Below are 15254 nucleotides of genomic sequence, written 5' to 3'. Positions count from 1 at the left end.
GAAGCGCCGGGGGTCCGCGGCGCGGGGGCCGCCCCAAGGTCAGCGGGGGCCGGGGCCGCCCCCGAGGGCGCATCCGGGCCGGAGCTGGTGCGTGCGGTTTGTTGTTCGCACGCCCTGTGAAATTAAATATTGCGGGGGGAGAGACCACCGCAGTCGGCGGAGCCCGCGGGGAAATGCCCCGTGTGCGGGGCTGCCCTCGAGAGCCGTGCCCGCTCCGCCGTGAGAGGTTCTCCTTTCCGTGGATTACGATCTGCCTCGAGTGACACCCAGGCATCCCTTCGTCGACGTGGTTGTGCTCTTTTGTTGGCTTATTTTGTATACAAATACAGCTGAACGACTTTGCTGCTTTTGCAATATGTTGCAATTTGCCAGTTGGCTGAATGTGTCATATTACCTGAGGCCTCCTGGCTTTTAAGGTTGTTTCTGGGTATATCAAAGGACGATGAGCTCGTAACACACAGAGAAACAATATAATCGGATTTAGGCTAAGGTAGAGATTAGTACATTAAAAAGATAGTTGTATCTAAGTATGGATCTAATAATTTTTTTTTATATCCATGCCACCTCCACGTCACTTGGCTTCCTGAGCACCGTGCCCTGGATTCAGGAGTGATTGCATTTGCTTGAAAATAGAGGATACGTGTTGTTTATAGTTTTGACTTGTGCTCCCAGTTTCAGTAGGTGCTTTTTGGATAGTCTGACCCCAGATAGTTATGACATAATTATTTCTGTGACAAGAAAAGTAAGCCAGCCATGGAACTATGACTTAATTACAGTACCTGGCAGAAGATGCTATATTAGGAGTAAGAGGTCTCTTTTACAAATACCAATTTTGCAATGAGCTTTTTTTAATCATTTTTCTACTTGACTTTAGTGAAAACCTTCATAAAATTAATTTTGTGATAAAATTACCTTTTCCCAGAACATATATTGGGATATGTTCCCAGAAGATAGACACAGAGGGATCAGAAAGTTCCTCCTGTGTTCTGTTCCTGCACAGAAGACAGCTGGGACTTTCGTCTCATACCTCAGCTTGCAGTGGTAAAGAAACTGCGGGATGCCACGGGACATCTGCACTGTGCAGGGCGTTTATTGGGTCCTTCCACTGAAGGGAATTGCTGCTATGGGGAGAAAGAAAGGGGAGCAGGAGATGTCTTACTTAAAGGAAGATATTCCTGAGGAGCTGCTCTTAACTGTCTTGTGGATCTGCTTGTCAGAGTAATGGATTTGGATTGTTGTATTTATGTTGATACCATAAGGCAGTTTGACTGTCTGAGAATACATTCTGTGTTCTAGTTGTAATCCTGGATTTTTAAACTTTACAAAGCATTTCTACTAAACTGACTTTATTTTTGTCACTATCTTAGTGAAATAATGCAATACTGGTATTGACTTGAACTGAGAATTCATAGAAATAAGGATCCTGCAATTTGCTTAGTGGACTAATTTGCACAATGGAAGCAATCCAGTAAAAGTCAACATTTCTGGTGCTTTTGGCACATTAAGACTATTTTGTGTATTGCTTGATGAATTGTTTAACTTAGAAGTACAAAAGACGACCTGAATTTTGTAACAATGCACATTAATTTCATTTTTACTCTTTTTTTAAATTTTTACAGAAATGCATACACACATGCATGTGTACTCATACTGTATCCTTGGTTTGTAAATTTGGTTCTAAGGTTTCAACAAATTCTTGGAAAAAACCCAGTTTATCAGATGTTCTTAGATTTTATTTTCTTTTCTGTTGATGCATGAAATACTATTGCCAGCAAGAAGTAACTTTCAGATTTTAGTATTTGGTGTCAGCAAAGCTTCACACAGGAGTCTGGAATCAGTTTTGTGTTACAAACTACTGTGACTCAGTCCACTGAGTGTGGCTGTGTTCTTGACAGCTTTCCTGAAGTCGTGGTTTTCAGCATGTTTCTTTCAGTAGTGAAAGTGCTGGATGCTGGTGAATAGGCATAAGGAATACTGGTAGAAGATCTGCTTGCTTTCTCTGTGGTTTGTGAACTGGTTTGCAGCTGGTATGAAGTAGTTCAAAGACAATCCCTTCCTCAAGGATTCCAGTTTGGAAGAAAGGCTCACTGTTGCTTAAATACAAGATCCAGATAAGCTTCTCTGCCACCATACATACTGCTGTATTTTCATTTAGCACAAGCACTGAGCATAAGTGGAGGTTAAGATTAAGGTGAATAAATTGAGTTGCAGTGTGTGGCCACATTTAAACCAGTTTTGTTATCAGTTGAGGCCTCTGGAAGCCTCTGAAAGGCTCTAAACCAGTGCAGTGCTGTACTGTGTTTTCCCAGTCTCCTCACGGGTGCTTGTGCTGATGTTGTGTGTGTTTGTTTTTGAGGTTAGAGCTCCCTTGTATCTGCTCTGCTCCCAGCATGAACGGTACAGCATATGGGGAGATTTGGGGCAGGTGCTGCCCCTCTTCTGGCTTCAGGGTTTGCTGCAGTCAATTCTGAGGTGTAAAGGACTATTGCAGTAAAAGATAGGATCAGAACCAAAATGTATGAAAGCATTAAGAGCCCGTATGAAATAGAGAAGTAGGGGAAACTGTTGTAACACAGATGGTGTGACTGAGAGAGGATGGCTTTCCCGAGCTTGTCACGGGACGCAGCAGCAGTAGGGTCAGAAAGTGGTAGTTCTTGGTGTTGGGTGACGTTCGTTTTTCTCACCTTCTCAGTGAGTCATACTGTGCCATAGAAAAAACAGTGAGTCAATGCAGAGTAATCTGTAACAAGCATATCCTTTATGGATCTCCCATCCAGCATATTTTGCTCACTTCATAATTTAATAGTAAGATATTTGCACCTATGTATGTTACTAAGTTTTGTATCAGCCAAAGCCTTCCCTGTTACTTCATCTATTCAGAAGTACTTTTGTAAATTGGATATCATCCTGTTACAGTGTTATATATTTTTACATATATATATATATATACACACAGTTATTTATCTAATGATCACTCCTTAGAAGTTTTCAATCTTCCACATTGTAAATACAATATCAGAACTTTCTGTCTTCACTGAGCCCAGAGTGCCTGTTTTGTTGTACCCTTGATTTGTGTGTTAAAGTTTACGTGCGCTGTGCTGACTTCTTCTGGGTAGATTTTGGTGGTATTACACTTACTAGGATAAATTCTATAGCCTGTAGTAAGAGGGAGTTCTGAAACACTATGTAGCACTTACGTTTGTTACTAAGAATACCGATGGGTTTAGTGCTGATGGAGCCTGAGGCACTTTAGTGGCCAGTAATCTCTGATAGTTTTAATTTTAAGTACTTTGGAAAAACATCAAGCATGGGTAGTAGTTTGTACTGTTATATCTAGTTCATCATAAACCAAATGTAAACGTGTGACATTTTTTTAAAACTATTGACAGAGAACATGGGAGAGTCTTGAATGATTTGTAGAAGCTTTCAGACAGAAAACTGGGCCTAAGGCTGTTTACAGTCAGAAAAGACCCCCTCCTGAGCACATTAGGGGTGTCTGTAGACATCACCTGTGCTGCAGTCTGAGCAGAGTGCAGAAGACAACCTTTCCTATTGTTCCTGACTGTGGCTGTAACCTTTGTTTGCAGAATTTCCTTTTATTTTTGTTGAGGAAGTTCAGCTGGGCTATATTGGTAATGAGGCAAGGGGGGCACTGAGGTTAATCACCCCACTTGCTGTTGGAAGGCTGGCTGGGAGATTTGAGCTTAAGGACAATCCTAATGGGAGAGATAAAAGCAGGTCTTGGATAAAATACAGGTCTCCCTATCTCAAAGGAGGGAATGCTTTATAGAAAGAGGGTGATAACACTTACGTTTGTAGTACTTTCTGTGTTTATATTTTATCTAGTACTCCCCAGGGAAACAAAACTTACAAGCCTGTTCTCTTTCCCATTAGTTGTCCTTCTACACTCCAGTCCTTACTTTTGGACATTTCAGCCAGTTGGGACCACATTTTAGAACATATCAAAGGATCATTGAGTTTCTGTCTGTTTTCTGGAACAATTATGCCTCAGCAGAGGAGAGGTCTCTGCTGAGAGGGAAGCAGGAGGAAGTTCCATTTCCTTGTAGGGAGTAGCTACAAACCAGACAGGGTGTATGTTCCTCCAGCCCCAGCACGTCTGCCCTGCTTGCCCAAGGGGCTGTGATAGAGAGTGACAGAGGAGCACAAAATGGATGTGTAGGAAACCAGGTAGAGTCAGTTCTGCTGCTAATTAAATGATTAAAAAAAAACCTTTGCAAAAGAGCAACTCAGAATGCAAGACCTCACAGTTTAACTTGGCCTTCAACTTTGAAGAGGCCCTGTTCAAAGTCTGACCCAAAATGTATGTCTTTGGGGGAGTTGAATACAGTGGAACAACTTGAGAGGAAGAAGTGGAAGGGCAAATGGGTAGAAATATCTTCTTGAAAGTTTTTTGGTGGTTTTCTTTTTCCCCCGGTTTGGAAGTAAGCCTTACTCTGATTCTTTGCAATTCAAATGCAGAATTTTCTAATGCTAGTCTGCAAGGTAGAGGAAACAAAAGAAACTGGCAGAAATGAAAGTGAAACATTCTTGTTTCTTCATTTCGTGAGCCTAAAATGAATTCTAATCAAAGCTGATTTTAAACATTTTTAATTTGGTTGCTGTAGGTATGTATAGATTTAATAATTCTCTGGAGTTTAAAGTCAGATGGTATCTTGTCTGACCTCAAGCTGTTGTATTCAGCCAGATTATTTTTCTAAAAAGTGCCAAGAGCTGAGCTAGGTTTCAGAGGAGCAACTGGCACTATTCAGGAGGGGAAACTGAGTCCCTTGTAACACCGGGATATTGAATAAATGAAATACGCTGAAATGGTTTCGAGAGGTTAATCATCCCCTACTTTGCAGATGCAGGCAAAAAGCTCTGGTTTTGTTGCCAGCCTGGCTGGGAGAAAATTCTTCTTTGATTCCAGGTCTGGCAATTTGGTATGAGCCTGAACTTGTGAATAAGACGTGCCATCCAGGTTTCTAGAAAGATGCCACCTCAGCACTGATTCACTCCACTCCAGTGTTTTGTTTCCAACCATGTTATTTTTTTTCAGAGGCACTTCTTTCCCTCTCCCCATTTCCCTTTCTCCCTCTGTCATACGTAGATGCCTGATATCTGACAGAGGAGGATCTTTTTGTGTCTTTCCTGAGTTTAGGAGAGGTCTCTTTTTGTTTCTCATACTAAGTTTTATTAGTTGGTTTACTTTACAGTTCTTTGTGAAATGGTAATTTGGTTACTATTGAATATGGTGTGGCAGTTTAAATTATTTTTTGTTTGCTAAATTGTATCAGTATTAGAGAACAAAAGGAAAGAAAAAGAAATCCCAAAGTTCAACAACATTATTATTGCACTTGCGTTTCAGATTCTGCATTTCATTGTGGAACTGTTTTCTTTTTTCTGGGGTACAGAATATTCTTGTCTTATGAAATGTCAGGACCTCCCTTTATTCCTATTTCTTAGGAATAAAGACTATATCTGTGGTTTTTAACATTATCTACTTACATTTGATTATATTCACTCTCTTGATATGTAACATCACAGTACTTAATCAATTTATTAGCTGTTCTGGTTTTTACTAGCAGTTTCCTTAGTTGCTATTTCCCATCACTTTTGTACATTTGACTAAAGATTATATATTCTCTTTGAATATATAATTATGTATTTTATGGAATAATTTTTGCAGATTTTTTTACACTTACTTTCAAAATACAACGCTAACAACTTGACACGTACAAAAAGCAGGGCAAAATGCAGCCCCACTTTTCCTCCAATGCCGGAGTTTCATGGTAGCTTTAATCTGGAAGTGGTGCCAACAGGAGTTGTCCCCACCCTACGAGTTGTTTGTTATTACCAGGCGTGCTCCTCCTCCTCCTCCTGCCTGGTGCCAGCTTTATGTTAAGCTGGATTGGTTTTCCGGTTTGGTTGCCGGCAGAGCTGCCCAAGGGAGGGAGCAGTCCCGGCGCTGGGAGTGAGCACGGCTTGGGGAAGGGTGGTGTTGCTCCGGCTGGAGCTGGAGCTGCCCCGTGCTGCTTCCCACTGAACCTGGAGCTGGCCTCGGTGTGCTCCCGGCCGGAGCTAAAGGGGAAAGTGGTGTCAGAAGTGAAGGTGGAATTGATGTGTGTCTTTGTGTTTTGGTGGGGTTTTTTTTTGTTGTTGTTGGTTTGGGAAGTTTTTCTCTCCTCTTCAGGTCGAACAAGTAAAGCATGATTACTTTAGAATTTGAAAAATCCTACTTCCATTTCTCTTCTGGTTACATAAAATTAAAAACCAAACCCACCGCAGAGTTTAAAGACAGTGACGTTTGTACAGAGCTGTAACAGCTCACCGGTCTCTAGAGCAGGGCTTTATACTGGTGCTCCAGGACTGGAGTAACTTAAATTTAGTCAGCCTGGGGGGATCCTAGGCTCTGCTTACTACCCTGAGGCTTCAGCAGTGCTGGTACAGGTGGGCAGGAGTTCCTTCTGCTTTTTGATTAGAATTGATATGGGAAAGACTGGCTACAATCCAAAGGCAAATATTATTTAATCTTTGTGATTTTTGATCTAGAAGTAAGAATCAGGTGCAATCAGTGTTTAATAGAAAATAGTTGCAATATTAACTGAATGTATTTGTGAGATAAAATACTTAGCCATTGGAACAAATTTAGGAATGCAGATTTTTTTACTTCTTCAGGTTTTATATTTTACTAAAGAATGTGATGCTAACAGCATCTTCAGGAAAATTCTTGTGGGTTTTGTTTGTTTCTTTGATTTTTCACTTTTGAAAGATACGTATTTTCAATTATATCAATAGAGACTTAAGATAACCATTTTTAGTACATGCTTTGTGTCCTGAAGTATTTTCTGATTTGTGTCTTGAAAGTGAGAGAGACAGTAACTGTATTATATAGCCTGAAAAAAAAAAATTACTGTACTTTATACTGATAGTATTCAGGAAGATTTGTTTGTTTGTTTTAAGCAGACAGTTTAATCTGATCCTTCATTCTGGTTCTTGTTTTTAAAGTACCAAAGTATGCCGTGATACTTTTAATAGCTGTAATTCATAGACTTTTCTATTTTTTCTTTTCTTCACTAAATGATAAGTGATGGGTTCTCTAAAACACAGAAATTTCCATGGGTCATGCATTTACCTACCAAGTATGCAGCTGGACAGGAAATAGAGAAACTCTGCACTATATTTTGCTATAGTTTCACAAAATTAATGTTCCTCTATGTCTAATGCTTCATTCTCATAGTTTTCAATTGCTCTCTAAGTGTTGTTATTAGAAAAAGAATCCAAGTTCTTGTTGCAGATTCTTGCCTTCATTTTCTATATTAATAAGAGTAATTCCTTACAAACAGACCGACTTGTGCTTAACCTCCTCCCACTGGAAACACAACTTTTGAGTTGTCTCCAACATAAAGCTCAGGCAATTGTATACCACCTAAAGGGCTGAGATTTAGATTAGGGAAGTTAATCTGCAGCTAAACAAAATATTTACTATTTGTGGGGGTTTTTTTGCTAAGCAAAATCTAACTTAATTGCTGGCAGCTAATTTATTTGAGACTAGGAGGTGCAGGTGATCTGTCAGGTTTATTATTAATACTTTGAGCTGTATTTCTAAATGCTTTTTAAAATCAGTTAATAAAATCGAGCTTGCTTGCTGGAAACTGAATTAGTTTTCTCTAGTGGCTAATTTGAGCTGTGTGTTTATTGAGTGGTATTTTTTAGATGTGTTAATTTTTTTCTTTTTTTTTTTCCCAGTGTAGTTGCAGACATCTTGGTTCTCGTTTTTGTTCAGAAAGCCAGAAATAGGAAGGAATGAAAAAAGCAAGCTGTTGGCAGGTTTATCACTGGGTGGTTTTTAGCATGTTCTGCCATTTTTTTGTCTCTTCATATCCCTCCTCTTTTAAATACAAATCAAGATGATCAAGATTTTCATGAGTTTTACTTTAATACTGGAATGTGTTATGAAAATGCACTTACGCCTGTGGAGGGAATATGCTTCCTATAATAATTTGTATTTACGCGTTCCTTTAGAGAAGTTTATTTAATGTGCTGTCTACATAGAGATTTAATCTTTTTCCTTCATTTTAAAAATGTCTTATCATTATTTCTTCAGTAGACAATCAGCTACGATCCTTGCCTGCACAGAGGATTTAAAATCAACTGCAGATTGCTGAAGAATTGCACTTCAAGTGGTCTTGAGACAGGAGAAGCAGGTCTTCACTATAATGGAAGAGGCCAAGAGCTCAAAGAATGGAAATCATGACCCAAGGAAGTCTGTCCGTCTTGTCTGTGAGGAAGGCAAAACAGTCAAAGTTACAATTAATCAAAATTATAAACATAATAGAAATGACAAATCTGTGAAGGATGTTGGGAGAAGTTCTCCAAGTGGGAATAGCAGCAAAAAAAGTAAACAAAATGATGTTTGTTCTGAAAAACAAGGAGAAAATAAACCATGCAAAGTAAATAGTTGTATTCCTGGAACTAAAGATATGGGATCAAACGTTCAGGATCGAAGTCATGGAAAAGCAAAAAAATTTTCTAGTGTATCATCAGCGATGGAAAATCTGAAACAGTCAAAAGCCCAACCAGTGGGAGAAAACGCTCCAGGCTCCCATGTTTCAGGGAATGGGGTCAGTATGGAAAGCTTAACAGCTACTCAGAAAGGGAAACTGGTGCTGGAAAATCCAGTGGGAATTCATACTTTGAAGACTAGTGTTGATCAGGCTGGTGATCCTGGTAAGACTGCTGCAGCTCAAAGAAAAATGGAACATAAGCCTGATGACTTCAGTGAGTATTAGTTAAGACTGCCTTATTCCATTTTCTTCTGATGCAATTGCTGAAATGGGCTTTGAAATGTTTCTGTTCGTGTTATTTTTTTCACATGTACTAAGTTGCTGGTTGCATTTAGAGAGAACATAATGTTAATACAAGCATATTGCTCAGAGAACAAGAGATTATGATAATAGCTGTCCTTTTTTCTTATGCCTAAGACCTGAACATCTTTGTAAGCTACTTAGTGTGTGTGGGTTTTAGGCAATTTTGTGACTGTAGTGTCTTATGAAGGGGGAACCCTTCCTAATATCATTGCCACTTAGGGAAATGCCAGTTATTACTGCTTTTCAGAAGGAGCAGGGCAAGATGGGCAAAAAAAGTTCTTATTATAGGTAGAGGGGAAATATTTACTTTTTTTCTGTGACTGTTGTGCTCTTTTTGTTACTAAAATGTTTAGAATAGGCTTTGGCAGGTGGCTTTTTGATTTAGGGAGCTCTGGAATACGTATCATCCACCAGTGATTACCCTTATGAGTGTGCAATTCTTACACATATTTTTCAATGTCAAAATTAAATATATTGATCAAGCTTTGTCTCACCAGGTTAATCCCATAGCTCAGGATTTATCACACTTCTTTAGAACGCATTTTTTTCTTTAATAAAAATTCTGTTTTAGGATGCCAGCCAGTGTAGACCTTGTGTTTGAAGTATTTCCCACAGCTATAGCAGTTGCTTGTATGGAAATACAAGGAAAATAATAACGTGTGTATTTTTTTAGCCGTCTTAATAGTGTTTAACAGGAAAAACAAGTTCAAGTGGCAGCATCCTGTGATCAGTCAGCTCTTTGTAGACCACCATTATGTACTGTGGGGACCATCTGTCACTGAAAAACCAGGACTTGAAAACTTACTCAGCTTTGATTCCTTGCAAGTCGGGGGGCACAGATCTCCTTTGAAAGAAAAGAATAAGGAAAAGAAAAAACAAAGCACAAATAACTCTCATTTTTGCTTGTGTAAAAGCAACTGGAATCATTTACTGTGGATGTTTGTACAGATGAGTGGCCTGTGACCAATCCATAGGCATCTGGAGGAACTGGCCCTGTGGCACTGGGCTGTGTTTGGGAGCAGCAGCGTTGCAGAGCTCAGTGACTGCTGCCTGTGGGCAAGAGGTGTCACAGAGCGTTCAGGTGTGACTCCAGCAGCTTCCAGGCTGAGGGCTGCCATTGCCTGGTGACTGGCTCTGTAGGGTCATTTGGGTGAATGTCTTTGAGGCAGTTCTCTGATTTAGTTCCTTAACAAAATGTGTTGTGTACAATAATTTTATGCCTAATATTTATTGTTTCTGTTACAGTAGGGCATCAGGATCTTGTTTACTCTGTTCTGCATGACAAAATCCTTTCTTGTCTTGAAGAGTTTAAGAGACTGTTAATTTGACTGAAACACAAAATTAATCTTCCCTTTTTTTTTGTCTTTTTGATAGCACTCTGAGTAGCAGACTAGTCTCTGAAGTCTTCTTAAAATACTGGTTAATTACAGGAACGATTTTAATGTTTAAGGTGATCTTGGCCAGTCTTGGACAAAAAACTGGAATGTAGTTCTAATTTGTGTCTGGCTCTTAACTGCTCTGTACTCTAATTCTCACTTTTCCTCTCCTTGAATTACTCTGAAGGAAGTAACTGTTTCTTGCTTTAGGTAAAATAAAGAATTCTGAATCGACAAAAGAACATACATTGGAAGCGGATTATTTAGAAAACACTGGTGTTATTGATGAATCTAATCTGACAGTTGAACAGCAACTAGGATTGAAACAAGCTGAAGAACGTCTGGAAAGAGATTATATCTCCCGACTTGAAAAAGTAGGTTGGGTTATTTATCAGATAAAAAAGAAAATATGTGTCCTCTTTCATTACCATCACCATATTTCTGGTTGGGTGGTGTTTCTACTACAGCCTGCTGCTTCTGTTTCTTTCTTCTTAATAATGAGTCACTTTCTGATCTAAGATATTGTCTCCAGTAGTTAGTTGACTAGTTGTTCATAGTGGCAGATGATATGGATTAGAAACTTAGTGTTCCTTTTGTGGCACATGTAGCCTTTGCAGAGCAGTATTTTTTAATTTTCTAGATCTGAAGGGTTACAGTTCCAGCACTTAAAGAAGATTTTATCTTTTAAGATTTAAGTCTGGTTCCCTGGAAACTCAGAATGCAGGATTGAAAAGAATATTGAGCTTTCTTTAGTATATTACCTCGCACCAGTCCCAGTCCCTATATTGAAGATAACTGCTTAAAAATGTTCACCTAAATTGTTCTTAATATTATCTCTAGTGAAACAAATGTTGATGTCAGTGTAGGTAACCCAGAAGTTTTTGTTACTGTCTAATGCAAGTGTCTCTTTTAGCATTTTAATCCCTCATATGCTGTCCTAGGAAAATAACCAAAAGTTTATTAGTTCTTTTTCACACCATTCTGCATATGGGAAAATCATTCCCATTCCTGCAGTCAAACCGTCTTTAGGCTCTCTTTGTTAATTGTTCTTGGGGGATTTTAGTTCCTGGTTTGTTCTTGTTGCTTTTCTCTAGACACCCATCATGTAACTGGTGTTCAAAATTGGAGATGCAATTTCAGCTGAAGTCTTACATATGAAGAGGAAAGCTGACTTCATCTATCTGAAATATGGCATTTTTGTTTAGGATCTCTGCTTTTTTAGCAGCAGTAGGATGTTGGTGTATAGTTGGTCCAGCAATGATCCCTATAGCCTTTCCTTAAGAATTGCTCCATCAGGTGTTCTCAGCCCTATATGTTTTGCAGTTGGTAATACCTAAGGAGGAATGATACTTTGCTGTGGTATTATTTGATTGGAGCTTATTTAGTCCATTTCTCTGTTTATGATCACTGAATTTTTGTCATTTTACATCTTCTGTATCCTCTTCCAAGTTAATATATTTTACATTTATAGTCAGCGCACCTTCTGTTGCATTTCCTAACTCTTCAACAAAAGTGTGGATATTTCTGACCCCACAAGGACCCCTGCTGAAGAATACTTGGCACATGCTTTTAGGTATGAGTGCTCTGAGGACAGTTCTCTCAGCAGTTTTGCTCCCACCTTATTTTTCTTTATTTAGATGGTGTTCATGGTCTCCTTTTGAGACTGATACTATGACAAGTGGCAAAAACTTCGTAAAATTCAAATACAGCGTCTGCTGCTGCTTCTTCAAGAGCTATGACTTATCTTTAAAACAGCAACCCTAAGACTGGGTTAGTGCAATTTGTTTGTAGCAGATCAGGTTGTCACTTAGGACCTGTTTTTTCCCTATGTGCTTATTAATAATTTATTACAGTATTTTTCTGAATGCTAGTTCTGACTGGTCTCTAAAACCTTGGCTCGCCTTATTTAGCCCTTTAAAGATGTTCTTAAGTTTCTCTCTCCTAATGATCTGGAACCTTCCCATTCTCTGTGAGCTCTTTAAAATACAACTGGCTCTTTTATAGATTAGCTCTTTCAATATCCAAGGACAAATTTCACGAGACCTGGCTTATTTGGATGCATCTGACTTACCCAAGTAGTAGTCTGTAACTTTTTGTCTTCCTATTTTGAGCTTTTGCCCTTTTCGTTGGAGTTAAACATAATTAGATGATTTAAAAAGTCTTCACAATAAAGGCAAAATAAAACTTATTACATGATTCAGCCTTCCTGGCAACATCTATTGACATAATACTGCAGATCAATATTGTAAAGAAATGCAAAATTTTTTCCAAAATATTTCTATTGCTGATACTAATTTTTTTATAAAAGAGTGGTAAAATATTTTTTATCTACTTCAGTCATCAGACATCAAATACTTGACTCATCCCAGGTAGCCAGGTGTAACTGTCTGTAAGTCGTTTTCCAAATGGATGTTTTATTTCATCTTACTAGGTACCTGTCTTAGAGAAAATAGGGACAAAGAGAATTAGTAATTAAAGTGTAATGAATTTGGTAATTAAAACAGTATTTTAAATTGACATTTACTCTGGAGTAGGAGAGTATCAGACTCGGTTTTTTCCAAAAGCAAAAGATCAAACTCAGTAAGTGGAATAACTTGCCCAAATTTTAACAGTGGTTTAGGTCTCCATATGGTAAGTCAAATTTGTTTAACTGATCTGTGGTCTACCTTAATGTCTTAAAATGGTGATCATTCATTGTTGTGTCACTGTTTAAACATCTGGGGTTTTCAGTGTACTTTTTGGTTTTAGTAAATATAGATGTATTAGAATTAGGATGAAAACGTTAAAGTAGTTTTTTTTCTCTCCCAGTTATAACTGAAAAGTTACTGGAAAAATGCTAACAAGTCTGGAGAAAAGCTAAAGTGGTTTTTTGGAACCCTTTTATCTCTGCAGTGAGCTTATCACAACGTTCCCAATCTCTGTAGCTGTGATCTGTTGGAACAAGAAAATACAGTTGCAGGATGAGACAGATAAAGTGGAGTATTTGGGAACAACCCCTGCTCTTTGCAGAGTTGGTCCTTTCTGTCTTTTAGTCCAGTAGATCTTAATGATTTCCTGACTGAATAAACTCCATGGTACTCTCTCTTGAACCCTGGGAAAAATGATTTCCCTTCTTCCCCATCATCTCTGGAGGCTTGGCTGCTTCTTGCAGACGTGGGATCTCCCAGGTGGCCACTCTCCATTTGTTTACTCCGTCTCTCCCAGCCTGTCTGTACAAAAAGGTGCTTGCTCTGCATATTTGTCCAATTCTGAGCATCCGAGAGTATTCATCAAAGTGGGATAGCATCAGTCCTTGTCAGAGGATCCCACCTTGGCCAGAGCACAGTGATTAGGAAGTGCCCTGTTTTCCCAGGCTGCCCAGCCACACCCTTTTCAACAGGGCAGAGCTGCAGCCCTTGCTCAGCACGCTGGGGCGAGGCCAGACACCCTGTGTGACACAACAGCAGAGCTGGACGTGGCTGAGTTGGTGTCATTTCCTCATCAGAGAAAGGTGGGCTGAGATTTATCCAGTTATTAAAAGCTTCCCTGACAAGGGAATGGCTTACTCGCCTTTAGGTCAGCCTTAAGAAGCATAAACTCTTCAGCCATAATCTTACCTCACTAAATTTACTGAGAAATGTAATATTCAAGTCATCTCACTTCCTTCCCTCGCTCTCCCCTCTAGTCATACAGGTAGAAATCCATTTCTGCTTGTTTTTTGAAGATTGCTTAATGATTACAAAGCACCTTGACATTAAAAGTGTTATGTAATAGTTAAATACAGTTTATTAATCAAAGAATTGAGCTTTTCAGGCACCACTGGTGGGAACATTTGTTTTAATCTATGGCCATTTTTCCTCAGCGCTCCCCAGAATACACCAACTGTCAGTATCTATGCAAGCTCTGCTTAGTCCACATTGAAAATATCCAGGGAGCTCACAAACACATTAAGGAAAAACGTCATAAGAAAAATATAATGGTAAGTTAACAAAATTATGGCTATTTTTTTCTTTCTTTTCCTTCTCTGTTTTTTAGTTTTTTTACTTTATTAAAACAATTTTTTTTTTTTTGTTACGTGGTTTGTTTTCTTTGGTCATGTTCATTTAGGTGAAAGTTTGTTTGCTGAGCAGAGATCCACAAATTTCGATTTTCTGTTTGAGAGGAAGGGCTTGATGATTTATTTGTCCAGACATTTTTGGTCATTGCTTCTGAACTAGTGTCTCTGAGTAGTGAGCACTTCATCATACTTTTAGTAACAGAATGCAAAGTAACTTAGGTGAGAAATGTATATAAATATATTTAGTTTTTCTATTTTCTGAAAATAATGTTGTTGGTAGCAAGACCTCCAGGCACTGGAGGTGGGGTTGGGGATATTGTTTTTTTGGGGTTTTTTTTGGTTTTTTTTAATTTATCTGCCATGTGAAGTTTAGAAGAGTTATAGGAGGGAAGGATTCAGTTCACTCATCATCACCCTGGGTTTATTAATGGGTTTAATATGAGATACAGTTCTAAGGCTTACAAAGAGAAAACCAGTTCCCTTACCAGATACCACGCTGCTATGGTTTGCTCTAAAGAACTGTTACATGCAAGAAATCCTGTAAAAGGTGCACAGATTTTCTTGCCAGCCCATTTTTGTAAATGCTGATGAAGAGCTACAGATTCTCCAGTATGTTGGATTTTGTGATTTAGATGGTTAAAATTACTCTTTCTATAAACATTCCCCAAAATTCAGTCAAATTACTTTCTCATGTTTTCATGTATTTCTTGCCATACTTCTGTTTTTCATTAATGCTCTAATTCTAAAATATGTGCAAGTCATCACCTGGAAGACTCCAAATGCCGTAAATCCATTAAATCTCAGAAAGTAACGTTTTTACATTATGGTCAGTGATATTTATAAAGGATTCTGGTTCTCTTACTGTTTCCTAAATTGCATCATGCTTAAAAAAATGAGCCAGCCCTATGATTGATCTATAAACACTTTCTTACCATGCTTTTCATCTGGGCATGAAGATGAGAATTGAGCAATGAG

General features: G+C 38.7%; 1 protein-coding gene across 4 annotated transcripts in view; it reads left to right on the top strand.

Moving 5' to 3' along the window:
* Window positions 1-8104: 8104 nt before the first annotated feature.
* The window catches only part of ZCCHC11 (zinc finger CCHC-type containing 11), a 36446-nt gene continuing 29296 nt past the window's right edge, over window positions 8105-15254 (top strand). For 2 of the 4 annotated variants that reach the window (XM_017733472.1, XM_017733471.1), the window contains exons 1-3: window positions 8217-8778; window positions 10454-10617; window positions 14085-14201. In XM_017733472.1, the coding sequence (XP_017588961.1) occupies window positions 8217-8778; window positions 10454-10617; window positions 14085-14201 (843 nt within the window). Of the gene's footprint in view, window positions 8779-10453; window positions 10618-14084; window positions 14202-15254 lie in introns of all 4 variants that reach the window. The other 2 variants (XM_017733470.1, XM_008633040.2) reach the window with 2 other exon arrangements.

This window comes from Corvus brachyrhynchos, unplaced genomic scaffold, assembly GCF_000691975.1.
Source record: "Corvus brachyrhynchos isolate BGI_N302 unplaced genomic scaffold, ASM69197v1 scaffold34, whole genome shotgun sequence".
Taxonomy (NCBI): Eukaryota; Metazoa; Chordata; class Aves; order Passeriformes; family Corvidae; genus Corvus; species Corvus brachyrhynchos.
This window is presented reverse-complemented; position numbering and strand designations above follow the sequence as displayed.